This window comes from Furipterus horrens, unplaced genomic scaffold (genome assembly GCF_987537825.1).
Source record: "Furipterus horrens unplaced genomic scaffold, mFurHor1.1.pri manual_scaffold_11, whole genome shotgun sequence".
Classification (NCBI taxonomy): Eukaryota; Metazoa; Chordata; class Mammalia; order Chiroptera; family Furipteridae; genus Furipterus; species Furipterus horrens.
Window position 1 is genome coordinate 80,842,271 of NW_028327181.1, and position 21,678 is coordinate 80,863,948.

General features: G+C 47.9%; 1 protein-coding gene across 1 annotated transcript; it reads right to left on the reverse strand.

Annotated features, from left to right (window-relative positions):
- Nucleotides 1-4,884: 4,884 nt before the first annotated feature.
- Nucleotides 4,885-20,715, reverse strand: MEOX1 (mesenchyme homeobox 1). The gene is made up of 3 exons (XM_090291481.1): nt 20,202-20,715; nt 6,426-6,598; nt 4,885-5,066 (listed from the first exon to the last, which is right to left on the reverse strand). Exons 1-3 carry the CDS (start codon nt 20,665-20,667, stop codon nt 4,944-4,946), a joined length of 762 nt encoding a protein of 253 aa, XP_090147607.1. The 5' UTR covers nt 20,668-20,715; the 3' UTR covers nt 4,885-4,943.
- Nucleotides 20,716-21,678: the final 963 nt, after the last annotated feature.

A 21,678-nucleotide genomic window follows, 5' to 3' on the forward strand; every position in this document is an offset into this window, starting at 1 on the left:
ATCGTGAGGGGGAACTGGTCCCAGCTACTGTGCACCCAGAGCTGTTCACCCAAACGCCAACGCTGGAGAGTGGGAGGAGTGCAGGGAATGTTCAAGGGGAACTGGGAAACACTTGATGAATGTGCACATGTACCTTTAATTTCATGATCAGACGCCCCTCAATGGACCTACTAACTCTGTTTATTGGGGAAATTAAAATTTACACATCAAAAGAGTTTTTTTCTATTGATTTTAGAAATTAGTTAATGTTGCTGCCCAATGTCGGGCATTGGTCTACTATTGAAAATCATTGGGTCTTAATGACACACTAAAACTTCCTCTGTGCTCCTTTTGAGTTGTCTCGTTAAGTGCTCCTAAAATGCCTAAGTCCTTGGCCTGCGAGAGCAGTCCGAACAGAAGGGAATGACCAACATGTAGGCAAGAAAGCCCTGGGCATGTGTATGTGAGAAGGCGGTGGCTTGGTCTTGCTGGAGCATGGAGTCTGTGGTAGGGACAGTGGGATAAGGTAGGTAGTGGCCAGAGCATGGGGCCTCTGGAGACCTGTGTAGAGTTTTAGATTTTATTTTGTAGGTCATGGGAAGCCATTGATAGGTTTTAAATCAGGGGTGACGTGGATGTGTATGTGTGTGTGCGCACGTGCATGTGTGCGTGTGCATGTGCATGTGTGATTGCTCTGGGGCAGCGGTTCTCAACCTGTGGGTTGTGACCCCTTTGGGGGTCTAATGACCCTTTCACAGGGGTCGCCTAAGACCATCGGAAAACACATATATAATTACATATTGTTTTTGTGATTAATCACTATGCTTTAGTTATGTTCCATTTGTAACAATGAAAATACATCCTGCATATCAGATATTTACATTACGATTCATAACAGTAGCAAAATTACAGTTATGATGTAGCAACAAAAATAATTTTATGGTTGGGGGGGTCACCACAACATGAGGAACTGTATTAAAGGGTCGCGGCATTAGGAAGGTTGAGAACCACTGCTCTAGGGGATGGACTCTGAGTAGCCACAGATCACAAGGAGGGACAGCTATTGGAAGCTCCAATTCAAGTGAAAGATGTTGACAGTCTGAACAAAGGCAATGGTGGTGCAAAGATCAAGAATGCAGCGGGCATAAGAAATATCTACATAGGAAGCGAAGTGAGCAGGACCAGGTAATTGATTCTGCAAAGCAAAGAGTGGGAGGAGTGCAGGGAGTGTTCGAGAGAGACTGGAAAACACTTGACGAATGTGCGCATGTACCTTTAATTTCACAATCAGATTCCCCTCAATGGACCTGGATGCAAAGCATCAAGGATGTGTCCCAGGTTCTAGTACGAGTGAATGGGTAGGTTGTTGGGCTGCCCAGGCAATACAGGATTCAGAATGCAGGCCAAGGAGCCAGCCTCATTAGGGAAATGAACTTTCCCTTCAGGTATTTTAATTTTGTGGTGCCTGTAGTCATCCAGGAAGCAAAGGGCACTAGGCAGAGGAAGATGAAACCTTAAGCTCCCAGATCGGGCCAAGGAAAGCCTGGGCCTTATGCCAGAATGCCGGGACTCAAACCTCAGTCATCCCTGGAGTGGTGCAGCAGTGACAAATGACCCCCAAATCCTAGTGACTTACAGCAACAAACTTTTATACCCTCACTGACATATATGAAGGTAATGGGCTCTGGAACCTGGGCTGTCGATGGAATCCATTTCAGCGATGTTCAGAGGGAAAAGAGCAAAGGCAGAGACAGGATGGCTCTAACACTTCTGCTTAGACCCACCTGGCATTTCTGCTCACTTCCTATTGGCCAAAGCAGGTCACACGGAAGAGCCTGGAGTCAATGAGGCAGGGAGGCACTCTCCCCCACTCCCTGCCCCCCAGGCCAATGGTCATGCAGCTGTATTCCTCTCATGGAGAGGAAGGAAAAGAAATGGGCCCAATCACACGCTCTACTGCAACCACTAACCAGCTATAAAACTTCGGGAGTTTAACCAACTTCACTCTGCCTTAGTTATCTCATTTGTAAGCCAAGAATACTAGTAGTACCTCTTAGAACAGTGCCTGACACAGCATAAACACTATGTGATTGTAGGTGGCTGGAAGGGAGGTGGGAAGGGGAATTATTTTTGAATGGGTACCAGGTTTCAGTTTGGGAAGATGACAAAGTTCCAGAGAGGGCAGTGTTAATGGTCACACAACAAAGTAAAGGGACTTAACGGCATAGAACTGTACATGTAAAATGGTTACAATTTTATGTTATGTATATTTACCACAATTTTAAAAAATGTAGGTAGTGGGATCATTTGGAGAGAGCTAGAAGTGGGGGAGGGCAGTGGGCAGAAAGGGAAGACCTTGGGAACCAGCAGTGCGGGCAATGGCATTGAGAAAGGGATCTGTATGGGAAGCAGAGAAGGAATATTCTGGACAGACAAGGAAAACCAAGAGAAGTCGATGTCCTCTGAAGCCACTGGATTCAAATTAGGAGGAAGTGTCAGAGTGGCTGAGGGAGTCTGTTTGGTTTGGCTTTGAACCTGAACCTTCCCTTTAGCATCTTGATTTTGGCAGCTCTGCTTTCCTCTGCCAGCTCCTGATGATGTCATTTCTGGTCACTGCCCACACCTGGCCCAGACTGTTTCAAAGCTAAATCCTGGCCAGGTCTCCTCTACTGGATCCCTTCCTCCCTCCCTTCTCTAGCCAGTCCTATTATGTTGATTGATGACATCTCAGTGAGACAAATCTTTCTTAATTAAAAAGACATAAAATAAAGGATATTTATTATTGTGTCATTTTTATTACTATTGATGTATATTGTTTTATCCTGAAAAACAAAACCTCCAAACTTGTATTTTGAAAATTAAGGATGGTGCCCTGGCCACGTGGCTCAGTTGGTTGAAGTGTTGTTCCCAGTCAGGGCTCTTGCCTCGGTTGTGGGTTTAATCCCTGGTTGGGGTGTGAAGCAATCAAATGCTATTTCTCTCTCACATTGATGTTTTTCTCTCTCTCTTTCTCTCTTTCTCTCTCTCTCCGCACTCGTTCTAAAACCAATGGAAACTTGTCCTCAGGTGAGAAAAAAAATTAGGCTGGTTAGTTTATGGTCAAGATTCCTTTATTAACAAAAGAGTTCATCTTTTGTTTACAGAACTTTGACTCTTTGATAAGCCATAGGCTAGAGAAGCTGAAAGCTAAACTTTTACAACGGGGAATAAAGACAATACAGTTGCAGGGGAGAAAAGACTTTATTTTGGCAATGATTGCATTTGTGTCTCCATGCTTTAAGGAACCAAAAGGGGGCTGCCTTGTTCTAGATGACTTCTTCCCCTTTTTTTGTTGTTTCTAGATATTGGCCCATCATCACGTGAGCATCAGAGGGCTGAGTGCACACAGAGCTGTGGTTCTAAACTCTGCAAAGAAAGAGGTTTGAGAACTTTGCTTTTTAATTGATTTTATTTTTCCAAGAGGTTTTTTACTCAGTGAATTGACCTTGCACGATTAACTTGATGCAATCTTAAGAAAATATATGAAGTATGCCTTAGAAAAAATTATGCATGCTCTAACCAGCCATCTCATTTGGCAATCATTTTCCACAACAATTGTCCATTTGGGATGGGGAGGTGGGGTTTTTTTTACAAGTGAATGATTAAATATACATACAAGGGATCCAAACTCTTGGTGACCTCCCTCTGCGAAAGCAGCTGGTTTTGGGAAACAGAGCACTGGGGCAGGCAGGGGGTTTCTCCAAGGCTTCAGGTGCCCCAGGCTGTTCGGCCATCAGCCCTGGAGTGTCACCCCAGAGGATGTGGGCAGTCCACACACATAAACTTAGCAGCTCCTCCCATAATAACAGCATTTGTGGAACACATCCAAGGGGCTCAATGCGTCCCGTGGAGAAAGAGTGACTGTTTGTTTGGGTTTTTTTGCCCCCTTTTGTGGTCAGTCATTTGAAAGTATACGACACTGCAGCTGGAGAACCTTCCTCTCCAGGGTTCAGTATTTCTAGGCCCTCATCCAGCAGCCTTAGAACATGGGGGACACTTTCCAGCCCTCAATTCAATAATGTGAGCATATGGATAGTTTTTCAACCCAGAAATTGTGGATTTAAAAGAAATAGCTGCTCTGTTGCTCTGGGTGCTGCTCAGCAGTCTCAGCTGTATTCCTGAATTGATTTTGAAAAAGCAGGTGGCATCCTGGGTCCATTCTCACCCCCCCAACAACCCCCTCCCCTTACCAACCCTCCCACTCAAGCCAGTGTGAACGGGCCAGGACAGGACCGCAGAGACCTACACCAGGCTGTTTTTCTGTCTTCTCCCAGTGCTAATAAACTTGCCCACCTAACAGCCAGCAAATTGGGAGACAGGGATGCTTTCCAATTTGCAGCAGCTGAATTTTTGTCCTCAACCCTCCTCACACTGATTTTCTCTGGGGTTTTGGGACACTCAGGACCCCCAAAGCCTCAGATATACAGCGCAGAAAGGAAAGGTGGTCTAGGTGTGTGTGTGTGTGTGTCTCAGTCATTTCCTTTCAAAGCATTAGCTTTCATGAGTCACCAGCTGGTTCCAAGGTTCTTCTCCCTGCAGGCCAGGTGGTGTCCAGACCTGGAGGAGGCTTGGCAGGTGAGAGGAGGGTGCCAGGAAGAGGTGGGGGCAGCAGCCAAGAGACCCTGAGAAGCAGTGTCCCTGGAGTTGTTCCCCAGATTCACTCGGGTCTGGTCTGGCTGCTGTAAGATTCCACAAGAAATGTGAGAAGCGAAGGCCCTGGGGAAGGGGCTGCTAAGACAGAGCAATGCTGGACAGAACTTTCTGGAAAACTTTAAGGCTCCCAGGAACACTGGTCAGCTTCATATCCCAAAGTCATTGCAAGATGTGGAGAGGCTACCCCGGGGTAGGTGGGAAAAGGTGAAAGTGGGGTTGGGGTAGTTGGGTAGGGGATTCAGTCCTTAGTCTTTTATTCTCCATGGAGAATCTCACTCTGAACTTGGAGAGGCTGCTGAGTCCCCATCCTCGGGGTCCTGCCCATGAGGGGAGATGGGTTGACCCCCCTTCACACGCTTCCACTTCATCCTTCGGTTCTGGAACCACACTTTGACCTGGCAAAGGAAACAGAGGAGCTGGGTCACTACAATCACTTCCCTGACAGCTGCTCAAGCTAGTAGGGGTACAGCTCCAGGGACCCCAGCTCTAAACACTGCTTGCCCCTCCTCACTCCTCCAAAGGCTCCAGGAACTGAGACCAAAGGGAAGACACACCAATCTGCCCAGAGGTCTGTCTTGTGTGTCCAGATAAAAAAAGTCCTAGACAGTCCTGACTGATGTGGCTCAATGGATTGAGTGCGCGGGCCTGTGAACCAAAAGGTTGCCGGTTCGGTTCCCAGTCAGGGCACATGCCTGGGTTGCGGGCCAGGTCCCTGGTTGGGGGCGCATGAGAGGCAACTACACATGGATACTTCTCTTCCTCTCTTTCTCTCTCCTTCATCTCTGTCTAATTTATTTAATCAATAAATTAAAAAAAATAAAAATAAAAAACCCAGACAGACATGGAAACAGGTTCTACAAGTCGTTCTTCATTGGCTCCACCCCCTTTCCATGCCTGGAACAAAGGATTACTAGCCTCATCTTTAGGCACATTTGTAAAGCACTGTCCAGCTTACATAGCTCTGTCTGGCTTATGTAGCTCTGGTCTATGCATTTTCTCATCTGAGCTTCGGCATTACCTGAGAGTGGGGTTATGACCTGTTTTACAGCTGGAGACCAGAGAGGGTGGGAGACAAGTCCCAAGGGTCACAGGACTAGCAAGTGGAAGAGGCAGGATTTGAATCTAAGTCTTCTGATTCTAAATCTGGTACTCTGGCAGAGTGCTTTATCTTCTGAAAGCTGCTATCAGATATTAATGCTATTATCATTATTATTCTCTTTTACGCTATGTCAGAGCACGAGTGTGGGTGGAATACTCTGAGGGAAAGCCCAAAACAAAGGGCTAGGAAGTTCTTCTCAGTGTGTGCCCAGGAAACGGCGCATACCGGAATCACCTGGAGAACTTATTAGAAAAACAGCTCCAAAGCCCACCATTGTTACTGCAAAGTCACTCTCTGGAGCTCCAAAACCTGCATTTTAAACAAGCACCTAGGTGATTCCAATGCACACCCAAGCTGGGGAATAACCAGATCAGAAGTTCCACTGCTGGCTGCATGCGAGAATGACCTGGGGGACCTTTAAGGAACTCTGATGCCTGAACTCCATTCCAGTCCCATAAAACCAATCTCTCCAGCTATTAAAATCTCTCCAGGCTATTCTCAGATACAGCCACAGTTGAGATCCATTGGACTGGGCAGAGAGAGAAGAAGATTCAGGGTGTGTGTGTGTGTGTGTGTGTGTGTGTAGGGAAGGCGGATTGAGAGAGACAAGGAAAGGAGGGATGCCCAGAAGAGGAGGGGTCCCTGGGGCTCCCACCTGCCTCTCGGAGAGATCCAGGTTTACAGCAATCTCGTATCTCCGGAGCCGGGTCAGGTAGTTATGGTGAGCAAACTCCGCCTCGAGCTCCCGCAGCTGCTCCTTGGTGAATGCCGTCCTCTCCTTGCGGGCCTTGCTGGCGCCCTCCAGTTTCCTTCGGTTCTCCTGGTTGTCTGGGGAGAGAGGGCCCCACATAGGAAGATATGAGCCTCAAGGGCCTCAGTTCACTTTCTTTTGTCCTCAAGCAGTGGGGCAGCCTTTCCCTCTCTCTCTTATTTTTAAAAGATGCTGAGAAAGAACCCACATTGTCCCTTTCTTTCCTTCTAGTGTCTTCACCTCCTGAGAATTGGGAAGATTTTTGGCTCCCAAACTCAGGTGTCAGCCTCCCCACCCCCACTTTGTTTATCCCCAAAGCATAAGAAGCTGTCTTTGGCTCTTCAATAACCCCTACCATCCAGCTCACCCAGCCCCCACCCTGCCCTGACATTAGTAGTGGGCAAGATGCTCTAAAACTGAGGTTACCTGTCCTCAGCAACATCAGCGTTACCTGAGAACTGTTAGAAATGCAAGTCCTGGAGCCTCACTCACCCCAGACCTACTGAATGAGGGACTCTGGGAGTGGGGCCCAGCGATCTGTTTTAACAAGCCCTCCAGGTGATTCTGACTCATGGTCAAGTTTACAAACCACTGCTCTAAGACCTTGCTAAAGAGTGTTCTGGTGGAAGCATCAGCAGGGAGCTGGTCAGACTTGCAGGATCTCAGGCCATTCCTACCCAATACACACTTACTGAATCAGAAAATGCATTTTAGCAAGATCTCTAGGGGGGCTGTGTGCACATGTAAGCAAGAAGTGCTGCTTTAGGCTTCCTTCCCCCTTTGCCATCAGGAGGGGTCTGGAAAATTCATCTGTGAAGGAGGCTCCCAGAAAGCCACAGCATGGGCTCAATGGTAGCTGCTAACAGGGTGCAGGGACCAAACACAGTGCCTGTATCCGCCCCTTAATCCTCACAATAACCAGCCAGACGAGTTCTAGTATTAGCTCTACTTAATAGAACAGAAACAAGCAGAGAGAAGTCAAGCCAGTTGTCAAAGTTCATCCAAGTGCATGCAATCAGGGAATGGCGGAGGCAGGAATCAAACCCAGGCGTTTGACTCACATACTGTTCAAAGGAAATGTATGTCAGAAGGGTTTACAAACTGTAAGTTATGGTACGAATGGAAGGGACAGTATGTTATCTCCCGAGCAGGGTCAGTGGGGTGCTACCTTCAGGTCTAGTGGTGGTGATGGGTGGAGGCCCCCACCTCTGCACCATTAACTAACAATGGGTGCCACGTGCCTGGTGCAGGGGCACAGGAACCACTTTTCCCGCAGGCTGTAAAGTTAGGGAAGGCTTGCACTTCCTTCTCCTGGTTTTACAGACACGGAGGCCGTGCCTCACAGTTAGGTGCTTTACTGAAGCTGCACCCGAACCCCCCACCTGGTTGTGAGTGCTGTCGGGGAGACGATCTGTTTTCAGAGGCCAATCTGAACTGACCCCGATGTTCTGATGCCCAAGTGCTGGGGGTCGTGGCGTCTCAAACGGTGGGCCGCCCGCCGGGCGTGCCCGGGTGCAGGAAAGGGGCGCGTTCTCTCGCCCGGGACGCGCCTGGCATCCTCTGGCTCGGGCCGGAGAAGGCCGGCCCAGACCCCTCCGGAATCGGGAGCGTGGGCTGGAGGGGAAGAACGCGCAGCCCCAGCCGGGTCCCCCAGGAGTCCTCGGCCTTGGCCGCCGCTGGCCCGGGAGGGCGGCGGTCAGGCAGTGGAGGGACGGCCCCTGGAGCACATCCCAGTCCTCGGGCCAGCAGAGAGGCAGGGAAATCCGCTCATTTCCCGCCCCCGCCCCCCCTGTCCCGGAGCTCAGCGTTTTCCAGCCCTTCCCTCTAACAACTGAGGGCGTGTAAAACCCTGCATCTCCTTGCTGGAGCCTCTGAGGAAGTCACTTAAAGTCTCTGGGCTTCAGTCACTTCATCAAGAAGTCGGGGGAAATAAAGCGTCTACCTGCCAGGATTATTGGGAAGACTGGATGAGCTAATGTGCGGAAAATGCTTTTTAAACTTTAAAGCGCTGGAAAGGTATAAAGTACACGTCCAGTTTATTAAATCCACGAGACTCCATCTGAGGGGCTGGATTAAAAACAGCAGGTGCTTCTTGAAGGCTTCAGTGTGCTTAGATGCAGCTGTTCCTGTAATCCTCCCCACACAACACGCTCAGGAGTAGGTCCTATTATTGTCCCCTTTAGCATTGTCCCATGGATTTGTGATCATCTGATTAACAGCTCTCTCTCTCTCTCCCCAAGGGATGTAACTGCTTTTTCTCACTTGCTACTGTACCTGGCACCTAGGAGGTATTTGCTAGATGTTTGCTAAGTCCTTCTCACTCCACGGAGAAAGAAGCAGCCTCAGAGAGGCCCAGGACCTTGCTCAGTGTGCTGGGCAGAACTGAGATGCGACCCCAGACCCATCTGACTAGAGCCGGGGCCATCAGTCCCAGCATCAGGCTCTTCATTTTGCGTCTTGGGTGATCAGGGGCTGGAGCTGAGCCATGGCTGCTCTGCTCATCCCCACCTGCAGGGCTCCCGGGGTGGGGGGCTCATCCTGGGTGATGTCCACAGACACTTACCCCTTCTCCCAGGCGTGCCTATGTTTAGTAGGTGCTCTATGGGGTCCCAGGAAACAACCCCCTATCCAACCTACACAGTCCGATACATAATCCTTCTGAGATAGATGAGGGGAGGTAGGAGGAGGACCCCCTTGACTTGGTCTTCAACTGGTTATGTGGGCAGCTGACCACTGTTGACCAAGCCAAGTCACTCCCTATTCACTTTCCTCTCCTGTATCTATTGTCCTGATTTAGGTGCTAGTGTCTCAGGATGGGAAAGAAGAGGAAATAGGACAACGAATCCCGAGCTGAGGACTGAGTGTCTGAGCCACTGTGTGAACCTTGCGTAATCCTTGGTGTGGTGGGGGAGGGGGATACTGACACCAGGAGGACACTTGTCCCTCACCAGCTTCCCAGATGGGGAAGAACTTTCTTCACTGGTAGAAATGACAAAAGGGCCAGAAGTACGGGAAGCTAGCTATGAAAACCGAAGTGGAAGTTATGGTTCTCTTTGTTCTGCAACATTTTCATCAAGATAGGAAGAGACAAAGGAACACTATGAGCACTTTCATGCCATTTCTGGCCAGGAGGTGTTCAGTCTGCCAGCTTACATGCACAGTTCACGAGCACACTCCCTTCAGGACGGCTAGATCCCAAGTACACCTTTGCTGGGGAGCCTCCCTCCCTCTCTGGGCCTCAGTTTCCCCATGAATAGAAGTATGGAGTTGGGCTGGGTCTTCTTTCCCTTGGAGAACTGGTTTCAGAGTCTTTTTCCAATACACAGCCCTGATATCCTCTTCCCTTGTCCTTACTCCCTCTTTTGTTGAGAATCCTTGGCCTTGAGCCGGAGGTCCCTAACAGTTTCAAATGTTTTTATTTTGGCCCTTCATTCTTCCCTTCAGTCAAATCTGGGGTCTTGCCATGTGCTCTGTCCCAATTACAACCCCCCAGACTTCCCAAGGTCCTCAGCCCAGGGAATTTCTCTCTCTCTCTCTGACATGTGAAGCTTATCACCTCAAGCTGAGGGCAGGGGAGCTGTGTTTGCAGAGGTGTCTGAGGACCCCTTGAAGAGTCTGGGCCTTTCTGGCTCCAAGAAAGAGCTCTCTGACCTTGTGCAAGTCTTAAGTTCTCTGAGCTTCAGTTTCCTCATTTGCAGAATGAGGATAGCTACATCCACTGTGATCAGAAGGCTGCTGAGAAGGTAAAATGAGATGGGCAAGGTGATGCTAACACCTGGCACAGTGCCTGGCACACTGCCGAGACTCAAAGAAGCATCAGAAGAGGTTGTACTGGAGATGGTGTTGGAGAGATGAAGATTCACGGTGGAGGTTGGAGACAATGCTCCTTAGGGTACCATGCCTCCAGAGCTGCGTGAAAGGCAAGCCTTTTCAATGTCTGGCCTTTTAGATATTTTCCCCTTCTCTACTACTTTCCTATGTCTCTGCTTGGATTTGTGTCTCTGGCCACTATTGGCCACAATTGCATCAGCCTTCCAGGCATCCATGATTCCAGGCACAGTAACTAGCATTGATCAGAATCACACATCGGTCCTCTGGGTCCTGCTCCTCTCTCAGGGGAAGCGGGTGCCTCTTCTAGAACTGCAGAGGTAGGAGGCTGGAACTCAGCGGGCTGCCCCAGAGCCGCTCAGTCCTCTCAGTGAGCAGGGTCACAATGGAACAGTTGGCCGTGCCCAGAGAAATGCAAACAGGATGTATGTGTGATTGCGGTTTCCACCATGAGCTTCCACACCACCCAAATGAAATTATTTCATAAATAGCTGTCACTTTTGGCAGACCTTCCTAAAGTTAGCAGACGGCTTTATCGGAGCTACAAGGAAGTTCAGACAGACTTTGGGGAACATGCTTTTTTGGAGTCTTGTATTCTATCCCCAACTCTCACAGCCATTTTATATGAATTGTTATCCAAGACCAGATAGAAAGACATTATGCCATGTGTTCAAAGAACACTTTGCAGTTGACAGTGTTTTTCTTTCCCCTAGAGATAAACTCCTTTTGGGCTTTCAGAGTCTACAGAATCCTAGAATAGTAGAGCTGGAAGGGGACTTGGTGGTGATCTAATGTTGCCTTTTTATTTTATAGGTGAGCCTAGAGTACCTAAGAGACTTACCTAAAGACACACAGCAAGTTAGTGGCAGAATTGGACCTAGAACCCAGATTTCTTTGATAGGAAGCTGTTTCCACATATTAGGCTGCTTCCTGTTGTATCCTCTTAATTACTCTGTGAGGTAGGCCAGGTACACAGTATCCATTGAAAAGATGAGGAAATTAAGACCCAGAGACTAAATGGCTTGCCAAAAGTCCCCTGGGACCAGTCCAGGGTTGTTGCTACTGTGTCACACTACCCTGCAGAGTATGATGAGCATGGAAGCTGTACTCACTCCAGGGACAGTGTCTGTCTGGGTCCAAGTCTGTCTCCCTGGGACTCCTCAGGGAGGGATAGTTGAAGCATGATGTCAGGAGGTGAGACTGTGAGAAATCCTCTAGAAATGGGGTCTGGCTTCCTTCACAGAGCACACCTTTGACGTCTTTGTTAGTTTTGATACTTTCAACTTCAGAAGGAGGAGTTAAAGCCCATCAAAACAGACAAGACCTGGATGGAGCCACTCCGAGACCAGCAGAGCGCTGGCTTCTAGGACCTCCCTGGCTTCCTAGGACTGCCTGTCTTTCAGCTGGGCCCTGCTGAACTTAATGTTGGGGGCCCTCCCCTCTCCCCTAGGTGCCTAGTGAGACACAGGGAGGGCTCTCAGCCTCTGTGAGGAGCCCAGCCGTGAGGCCAGGGAATTCAGGGAATATCTTTTGGGAGAGAAGCAGATTCTTCTGGAATTAAAATACCTAGTGGGTGCTATAGTAGTCTTTGCTGAGGGACCCAGGTGGGGCGGGCAGTGAGGGTGAATGGTGGCAGGAGAGTGAAATGGGCAGGGTGATGAGATGGGGTGTGGGGACTAGGAAGAGGGTAGCAGAGAAGAGAGGGGGGAGGGAGGCAGTGAAACTAAGAGGTGGGAGCAGCAGTGAGCCCCCAAGATGGGTTGGAGAGGCATGGGCAGCACTGGGCTTTGTTGGTGTTTATAAGTTCCAGATGTTGTCCTTAGCTGTCACCAAAGGAAGTGTGGGCTTCAGGCCCCAGGCCCCACTGCTCACCTATTCCTCCACCACCGTGTTTAAGGAAAACAGGGAAAACCATGAAATACAAAAGGCTAGGGTGGGGGTGGGGGAGGAATGCTGGCCAGAGGCCAGGGAAGCCTGATTCAGTGAGCAGACAGGGCCCTGGGGAAAGGGGTTAGCTCTGGGGCTCTGCAGGAATCTTAACCCCCAGAAAGAAAGGGGTGATCTGCCTCTGGGATCATCCCCACTTCCCTGGGTCCAGGTGCCCTGATTTATTCAAGCCACAGAAATAGGTGAGTAGGGTGGGACTCTTGAGCCCCCAGCCTGGCAGAGTAGTAGGCAAGGCTGAGGTGGCTGTTTGACTGACCTTCTCAAGGCCCATGGGCTCTCTCTGGGCCCTTACATCTTAGAAGCTGCTCAGAATCCTGCTGCCTCGGTGGAAACTGACTTTCTCCAGAACTTCCAGAATGTATCTGGGTGGGGCCTGAGGCAGGGTTTGTGCTGATGTATCCGAGTTCAGACAATGGCCAAGAACTGGGGCCCTGCTCTGGGTCTGTCAGAAGAGGATAAGCAGGAGCTCTACCCAAGAGTCAGGGGACTCTCCGAAGGAAGGAGTGTAGAGTTCCTGGCTCTCTTCCCAAGCTGGCCACTCTGGAGCCTAAGGCTTCTTCCTCTCTGGGCATTCTAGGGTTGGAGTTGGGATGAGAGGGGCTGCTGTGCGCCCCTGAAAACAGCACCCTGTCCAACACTGTAATGACCCTGGACCAGTGAGCCTACAGAAAAAGTTTTTCTTTCCTTTAGAGTGGCGAACACAGCCTCACGTCCATGTAACATCTGGGCCCTCTAGCAGCCCAGCTGTGGCATCTCCCCTAATTGCTCTGCCATGGTGGGTCCATGTTATTGCTCAGCCACAGCAGCTCCATTTGTTATTCATGGTGGCCCTGGTACTTGGGAGCTGACTCTAGTATCCCGTGGGGGATTCCTGCAGTCAGCTCAGCCTGCATATGGCTGTTTATGTGTCTTTCTGACTCTAGCACTTGCCCTGACCCTGGGCTAGTTTTATGACTGAAGTCTGGTTCTCTGAACACTTTTTCATGAGTGAGACTGTGAAAGTTCTGATGCATTTTACAGAAGCACATCACACATGGTAGAAACCCTCACTCCAGGTGGTGGAGCCAAGTTCAGAGAGAAAGTAAGAGACTGAATGAATGAATGCTAGGCTGCGATAGAGACTGTTGACCAGACATTGAATGGAGTGCCTCTTCTGTGCAGATGTTTCAGTAGATTCTAGGGAGACTGCACAGGTGAATCAGATATCATTTTGACCTTGCAGACACTTCAATTTTAGAAAGAAAGTCAGCCATATGCTTCTATAACTCTGGATGCAAGGCCAACTGTGGTTTGATGCTAAAATGGAGATATAAACAAGGCCTGATCTGTGTATGTGGGGAAGGAGGTCAAGAAAGAATTCTTGGGCACTCAACGAACTAGAAATAGAAAGAAATTATCTAAACATAATAAAGGCCTTATATGGAAATCCTATAGTAACATCATACTCAATGATGAAAAACTGAAAGCTTTTCCTCTAAGATCAGGAACAAGACAAGGATGCCCAATGTCACCAATGTCTGTTCAACATAATATTGGAAGTGCTAGCCAGAGCAATCAGGCAAGAAAAAGAAATAAAAGGAAGAAATAAAATAATTTATGTTTGCAGATGCCATAATCTTGTATATGGAAAACTGTACAGATTCCATAAAAAACCTCTTAGAACTAATAAACCAATTCAACAAAGTTATAGGATACAAAATCAACATGCACAAAAAATATCAGTTGCATTTCTATACACTAGCAATGAACAAGCTGAAAAGAAAATTAAGAAAACAGTTTACATTGACAATAGCATCAGATAGAATAAAATACTTAGGAATAAACTTGACTAAGGAGGCAAAAGACTTGTACACTTAAAACTACAAATCCTTGCTGAAAGAAATTAAAAAAGACAAATGAATGGAAAGATATCCTATGTTTATAGATTGGAAGACTTAATATTGTTAAAAGGGCCATACAACCCAAAATGATCTGCAGATTCAATGCAATTCCTAACAAAATCCCAATGACATTTATTTTTTCAAAAATAGGAAAAAAAATCATCCTAAAACTCATATGGAAGCTCAAAGGATCTTGAATAGACAAAAAAAAAAAAAAAAAAAAAAAAGAAAGAAAATATGGAGGCCTCCGAATTCCTGATTTAAAAACATATTACAAACTACAGTCATCAAAATGGTATAATACTGGAATAGAGGCAGGTATATGGACCAATGAAACAGAACAATGACCAAGTGATCTTCAACAGAGGTGCCAATGCTACATAATGGGGAAAGGACAGTCTTCAACAAATGGTGTACTCAAAAATTAACTCAAAATGGATTAAAGACAAACATAAACCTAAAACTATAAAACTCCTAGAAGAAAGCATGGGAGGAAAGCTTCATGACATTGGGTTTGGCAATAGTTTCCTTGGATATGACACCAAGGACATAGGCAACAAAAGCAAAAATGGGACTATATCAAACTTAGAAACTTCTATGCAGCAAAGGGAACAATCACAGAATGAAAAGGCAACCTACAGAATGGGAGAAAATATTTGTAATCCATCTATCTGATAAGGGATTAATATCTAGAATATATAAAGAACTCCTACAAGTCAACAACGAAAGTCAAACAATCCAAGGACTTGAGTAAACATTTCTCCAGAGAAGATGTACATATGGCCAACAAGTGTATGAAAAGACACACAGTATCACCAATCATTAAAGAAATGCACATCAAAGCCACAATAAAGGATCACCTCACATCCATTAGAGGGCCACCAACAAAAACCAAGCAACCAACCAACCAACCCAGAAAATAACAAGTATTGGTGAGGATGTGGAGAAACTGAAATTTTTGCTTATTGTTGGTGGAATTGTCAAATGGTACAGTGGCTATGGGAAAGCGTATGGAGGTTTCTCAAAAAATTAAAAATAGATCATATGATCTAGCAATCCCATTTCTGGGTACATATCCGAAAAAATTCAAAAGTAGGATCTTGAAGTCATATTTGTACACCATGGTCATTGCAGAATTATCTATAATAGCCAAGAGGTTAGAAGTGACTCAAGTGTCTGTCCATCAACAGATGACTAGATGGATAAAGAACATGTGGTATATACATACAATGAAATATTATTCAGCCTTAAAAAAGAAGGAAATCCTATTATAATGCTATGACATAAATAAACCGAAAGGAACATTATGGTGAGTAAAGTAAGCCAGTCACAAAAAGACATATTCTGTATGATTCTACTTATGAGCTATCTAACGTAGTCAAACTCTTAGAAAGTAGAATGCTGGTTGCCAGGCCTGGAGCAAGGGAAAAAGAAGTTGTCATTCCATGGATCTAGTTTCAGTTCCACATGATGAAAAAGTTCTAGAGCTCTATTGCACAACAACGCGCATATAGTTAACACTACTGTACCATAAACATACACTTAAAAATGTTTTTGATGATAAATTTCATATTATGTGTTTTTGACCACAATAAAAAAAAAAATAGATTTCAACTATAAAATGTCCCATAATGAGAATCTCAGGAGAGCTCCTATGTGGTCATAAACTATGCAGAGAATCAGCACAGGTTCTAGTGGACACTACAATTTGAAATTTCTTAACTACAGCTTACACTGAAATGATGCTATGTACAAGTGGAATCATTAATTTAAACAAAGAAAGAATTCTTGAAGGGGGTCGTTTTCAAGCTGGATGCTAAAATAAATAGGACAGCTATTGGCAGAAGAGTGGGGGAAGGGGAAAATGTTCGGCAAATTGGGTGGGGGGAGAAAAAGCAGAATGGGTTTGCAAGGCAAGTAAACTGGTGTGGCTCGTGGTAAGGTGAGTGGAGGTGGAGGTGAGGGGGGCAGCCGGTAGAAGGGGAACAGGTGGAGAAAGGGCAAAAGGGGCCAATTTGTGGAGGATTTTAACCTCAGGCAAAATGAAGGTTCACGTTGTCAGGCAGGGGCAGGCGGGGATCAGGTCTTGCAGGGGAGAAATGGGGAGGGCTGAGCCTGGGGGAGGCACACAGGTTGGAGGTGCTGAGGGAGGAAGGGACAAGCGAGTCTGATGAAGGCCCAGTGAGTACACGAGAGCCCAGCCAGCGGTGCTGAGCCCGAGCACAGGGACTCTCTCCAGTGGGCGATCAGATTCACCTGATCACACGCGACCTTCCCTTGAACCCCGTCAGGAAATCACCGAGAAATCCCTCATCCCCATAAATTAAAGACAACCACGGTAGCAATGACAGATTGGGGGCAAACAACAGTGGCCTCGCAGCTGTCCCTGCCAGCAGGGCTCTTTAACACCCTGGGAGTGGCTGACGTGAGATAACATCACACTGGTCTCCTAAATCAGTTTTGTGCTGTGAACCAACAGAAAGAAGGTCTCAGGGTCGGGGACCAAGGACCCCTGCTTTCCTGATCATTTACTTGAGCAAATCAGTCCCACTTCCAGTGGGAGCAGTTGGGGATGACAAAAGAAGGAGAGGGGAGAGCAGAAGAATGTCCCTCTTGGAAAAGACTTGCAGGAACTTTGTGTTACCTGGGTTTTCTCAGCCAGCCAGTACCGGACGCATTCACCAGATACAACCCGCTCCTCCCCAACCGCCGCCAGGCCCCGCAACCTCCCCAGCAGAGCTCTGAGCTCTGAGCTCCTAATTGATGACAACTGGATTCTTAGAATCAACAATGATTGTAAGAGGTTCTCACTGATTATACCCCAGACTCAGGAATTTCTGAGACAGTGTATTGGAAGCATTCAATTCCATGGATCCCATAAATAATAGGGAGATTTGACAGAGGCTGGTTCTGGAAACATGGGCCTAATATTATTCATAGCTGCTATTTACTGAATTCATGGGCCAGGCACAGTGTTCATCACGTGGATCATTGTATTTAACCTTCATAGCTACTGTATATGGAAGGTGCTATTGTTATAGTTTCATTTTATAGCTAAGAAAACTAAGGCTCCAGGAAGTTAAGGATTTTCCCAAAGTAAGGCAGTCAGAAGTTGCAGTGTGGACACTGCAGCCTGTCTCCTGGGCTGTGAAGCATCATGGGAAGCACTTTCTGATCCATGCTGCTTAACCTTCCAGGGGTGGCTTAGTAGGAGCCAGGGTCAGGTGTATCAGGAACTCACATTGAGTGCAAAATGCAAGGGGCGCCTAAAACCTCAGTTAATCAAGAGAAACAATATTTTAATGCAATTAAAAAAATAATAAAAACACAAAAAGTCCATAATGAATAAAATATCAAAATTTTAAATAAGAAAGAATTTAACCAGTGACTCAGGATTGATGGGGTTAGGGATGGGTCCTTTGTGGGTTTGTCTCTTGTGAGCAGATTCCTGGAGTGGGTCATGAGCCTTGCCCACCACTTTCCTCTCAGTTAAACCACAAAGGAAGACTTAAAGCAACTAACTGGGTAATAAAAATTTCTACGCCGAACCCTGGCTGGTGTAGCTCAGTGGGTTGGGCATTGTCCTGTAGATGAAAAGGTCACAGGTTCAATCCCTGGTCAGGGCACATGCCTGGGTTGTAGGCCGGGTCCTCCCTTGAGGGTGTGAGAGAGGCCACCAATTGATGTTTCTCTTCCTTTCTTTCTCCCTTCCCCTCTCTCTAAAAGTAAATAAATGCAATCTTAAAAAAAATTTCATGCTGAATGGAGAGTAGGTCTGGAATCCAGAGAATGAATGAAAGTCAGCTTGCTGTACTGTGCTCTATGTGACTTCTGCCATTGCTGCTGCACCTGAGGGGACCTTGAGGGAGAGCCCAAGACCCCTCAAGGATGGAAACCTCTGCTGACCTGAGTCAACCCTATGAAGAGTGCAGGAAATTCAGCTGAGGGTGTCTCTCCTCTTGGGGTGGTCAGCTGCTTGGCACAGAGCTTACTCCCTAATGCAGTGCTATGGGCCACTGGCCAAAAGGAAAGACGTATAATTGAGCCTTGCTGAAACACAGAATAATTTTTCCTAAGCCCGTGCCTCCCCAATGCCTTGGCTCCCTGCTCCCTGGAAAGTGGCTGGATGCAGCCGAGGGAAGTGTGGGCAGAGATGGTGGCCGGCGCCGTGGAGGGGAGAGCTCTTCAGCCAGGCTCAGAGCCAAGTCACTGAGAGCTCCTTGGAGAGGAGAAGCACAAAGTGCCCCATTCTCGGCAAATCTCCAGCCAGGGCTAGGAATAGTTCAGAATTTAACCAGTTGGAAATTTAAAGGGCCCTTCTGTTGAGCAAACAGGAGGGCTGTGGTCATTATCATTTATTGTGAGCACGTTGAGGAACTTCTTCAAGCATGTTTCAAAATCCTCCTATTTCAAAATGAGGATCATGTTTGAAATCTACTGATAGGTGTGGGATTTGGGGTCTGAAGTTCATCGCTGCAGCTTATTTCTAGGGTGACTAACCGTCCCAGTCTGCCCAAGGCTGAGGGGCTTCCTCGGACACTGGACTTTCCATGCTGAAATCAGAAAAGCCCTGGGTGAATTGAGATGAGCAGATCACACCATTTAGACTCCATTCCAGCGGTGATCCCCTCAAACTTTACATCCTCTCTTCCACACATATAGAACCTGCCGATAAGACCTGCTGGGCTTACAGCACAAACTGGCGAAACTCAAAAGAGTTAACGTATGTTGTCTACTGTACCCTGCACCTCCCTGATAGTAGCACATTGTGCTGTCAAACAGGCATCTGTAGGCCCCTCCTCCCTCTCAGTTTGAGCTCTTTGCGGAGGGGGGAGGAGGGACAGGTTGAGATCACCTTACTCATCTCTGCATCACCAGGGCCTTGGCTACGGTTTGGCAAAAAGCAGGTGCTTGGGAAATCTGTGCTCCATTGGAAGTGCTTCGTAAAGCAAAGCACAGAATGTTGTCCTTGGTTGGCTGGCTCTCTCATTTTCTGCCTGCCCCTGGTCAGCCCCTCTATAGGTCAGATAAACAGACGTTGCCCCCTGGGTGGCTGTCCAGAGAACATAGTGGGCAGTGAGGGCAGAAGGCATGGGCACTGCCTTGTTCTGGGCAAGGTGGGGCCAGGGAGCCAGATAATAGTTGAACTGGCGGTGATAGAAGCTGGGAAGGGCCCCATGGGAGATGGGGAAACCGCAGGTCCCTACCACAGGGAGGAGATGGAATTTAGCTGGGATCTTAACAAGAGGGTCAGCTCCATCCTCTTGCCTCTGGGACTCCAGCACCGAGCTGAGCTTTACCTGCATTCTGAGGTCCAGTGCTTGCCCTTGGCTGCCTGCCTCCTTGACTCTCTCCTCAAGGCCGGTGATCCTCAGGAGGGCTTTCTTTCAGGGTCATGTAGATCTTAGCATGCTGAGCTGCTCCCTGGGGCCTAGGCACAGCCCAGCGAGTCGGGGTGCTACCTGGTGGGCTGTCTTCTCCAAACCTCAGCACTCCATCTCCCCTCACTCTCCCAGCCCGGCCCTAGTCCTGCTTCTCTGCCTCTAGGCTCCTGGAGACACCGGGTCCTGGCTCTGCTTGACCACCCAGGCCTCTAGCCTTGCTTCTAGCCCTCTGAACTTCCATCTCAGCTGATTCCCTTGGGGAGCAAACCCTGTGATCTGGGACCATTTGGAGCCGGCCAGGGAACGGCGGGGAGAAGCATGACCCAGAGGCAGCTCAGGTTCAGGAAAGCCCTCCTCCAGCTCTTGCCATCCTACACTGTGCCTCCTTCCCACACGTCCTCCAAATCTTTGTGGATCCTATTTCATTCTCTTGCTGGCACATCCTTCCTGGGGCGCAGGAGTGCCCCCCATCACCAGAGAATCCTAGAGCTCCAAGTAGAAGAAACCCCAAAGGTAATTCTTGCCTTTGCATAGGTTAGATAGTATTGTTTGCAATTCAGGACAGTTAGGCTCAGAGAAGGCAAGAAACCTCCCTAAGGTCACACAGTAAAAGAATGGTCAGTTGCTCTTCAGCCACCTACCTGAACTCTCCTTTTTCCGTCTGGTCGCCTTCTCCGTCTCATTGGTAGTGCTCCCAGAGACCTTGTAGTCCTTGCCTGGGCCTCCCGTGGTGTCCACCAGATCTGGGCTGCTGGACCCCATTTCCCTGGAGCCCCCAGTTGGGCCCGGGTTGAGCCTGCGCCGGGCCTCCGAGACAGGGAAGTGCCAGTCGGGGGACTGTGGGAAGGCAGGGTGCTGTTCAGTGAAGACCCGCTCCTGCTGGGGCAGGCTGTGTGGGGTGGCCGCCAGGCAGGAGGCGGAGAAGTCGGGGTATGCTGCTGTCGCTGTCGCTGGGAAGTCTGGTTTCTGGTGGAAGGAGAACGGGGTTGGCGGGTAGTGGGGTAGCCCCGAGGCCCCACTGCCTTCCGAGTGGGGATTTCGAAGGCAACCCCAGACAGGGGCTGGGGGGTGGGGGCTCCTCATGCAGCTGCTGGTCACGGGATCCATCTGCCGTCTGCTGCACACCTCAGTCTTTCAAAGGTTTGATTCGTACACTTTTTATATTCAAATTTTTTTAAATGCAAAAAAAAAATAAATAAAAGTAAATAAGAAGGGAAAATGTTCAACAAAAAGTTCACCCCAGGAACCAAAACAAAAACTAAAGTCTCTTTTAAAAGTCCACACACATGTGGCCAGCTGCACGTATGTGTGTGTGACACTTATGTCCGACTTCACTCCTGGCTTCCTGTCCCCTGACACACCAGCCTGCCTATTGGGGTCCCCTGTACGTGTACATGTCGCCGATGACACTAAACATTTTCACTGTCCCAGCCCAGACGCACCAGCTGATGGAGAGCTCGTCCTGGAGCCCGCAGCAAATGCCTGCAGAGGGCTGGACCAGGGCTGCGGAGACACACTTTTAAATGCTGCAATGGGGAGAGAGTGACAAATTTCTGAAGTGAAATGTGAGAGAGGAGAGGGAGGGGTTAACCCGCACCCACACGATCCCCTCCAACCAAAACCCGAGCAGGCAACTATTAATCATCAGAAACCTTATATGCACATCTAATGGGATTTGCAGATGGAGACTTTTAAAGAAACATTGTCTGTATTTTTTTTTAAGGAGAGAGAGCAGCTCACACACACAACTTCTTTAATGTGACTCCTGTAACACTACGAAGTTATTTTATTGCACTGTTAACAAAATTCCCCAAGTCTTGGATTTGGAAAAAACCTTAAGTTAGATCCAGAATCCATCAAGTGCCAAATTCCAGGGAGTGAAGCAGGGAATAAGTGCAAGAGACAAGTTTGCTGACTGTATTTGATTTAAAGGCCCTTCTACTGCTGCTTGCAGAAAGGAAGGTGGATTAAAAGAAATCTTTTTTTGCAAGTCTCAGCGGCCCACTAGGGTTTGTGGTATACAGAAAGACATACTCCAGAAAAAAATTATTTCTCTCTGCCCAAAGTGACATTCTTACTTTCTCAGTAACTTAAAAAAAAAAAAAAAAAAAAGTCAGA

Bases quoted from the DNA above. Each gene is read 5' to 3' on its own strand.
- MEOX1 (XM_090291481.1), bottom strand. From the start codon at position 20,667: ATGGATCCCGTGACCAGCAGCTGCATGAGGAGCCCCCACCCCCCAGCC. The intron at 6,599-20,201 runs GTAGGTGGCTGA...CTCTCTCCCCAG, and splicing joins ACGGAAAAAGGAGAGTTCAG to ACAACCAGGAGAACCGAAGG. The intron at 5,067-6,425 runs GTGGGAGCCCCA...TTCCTTTGCCAG, and splicing joins TGGATCTCTCCGAGAGGCAG to GTCAAAGTGTGGTTCCAGAA.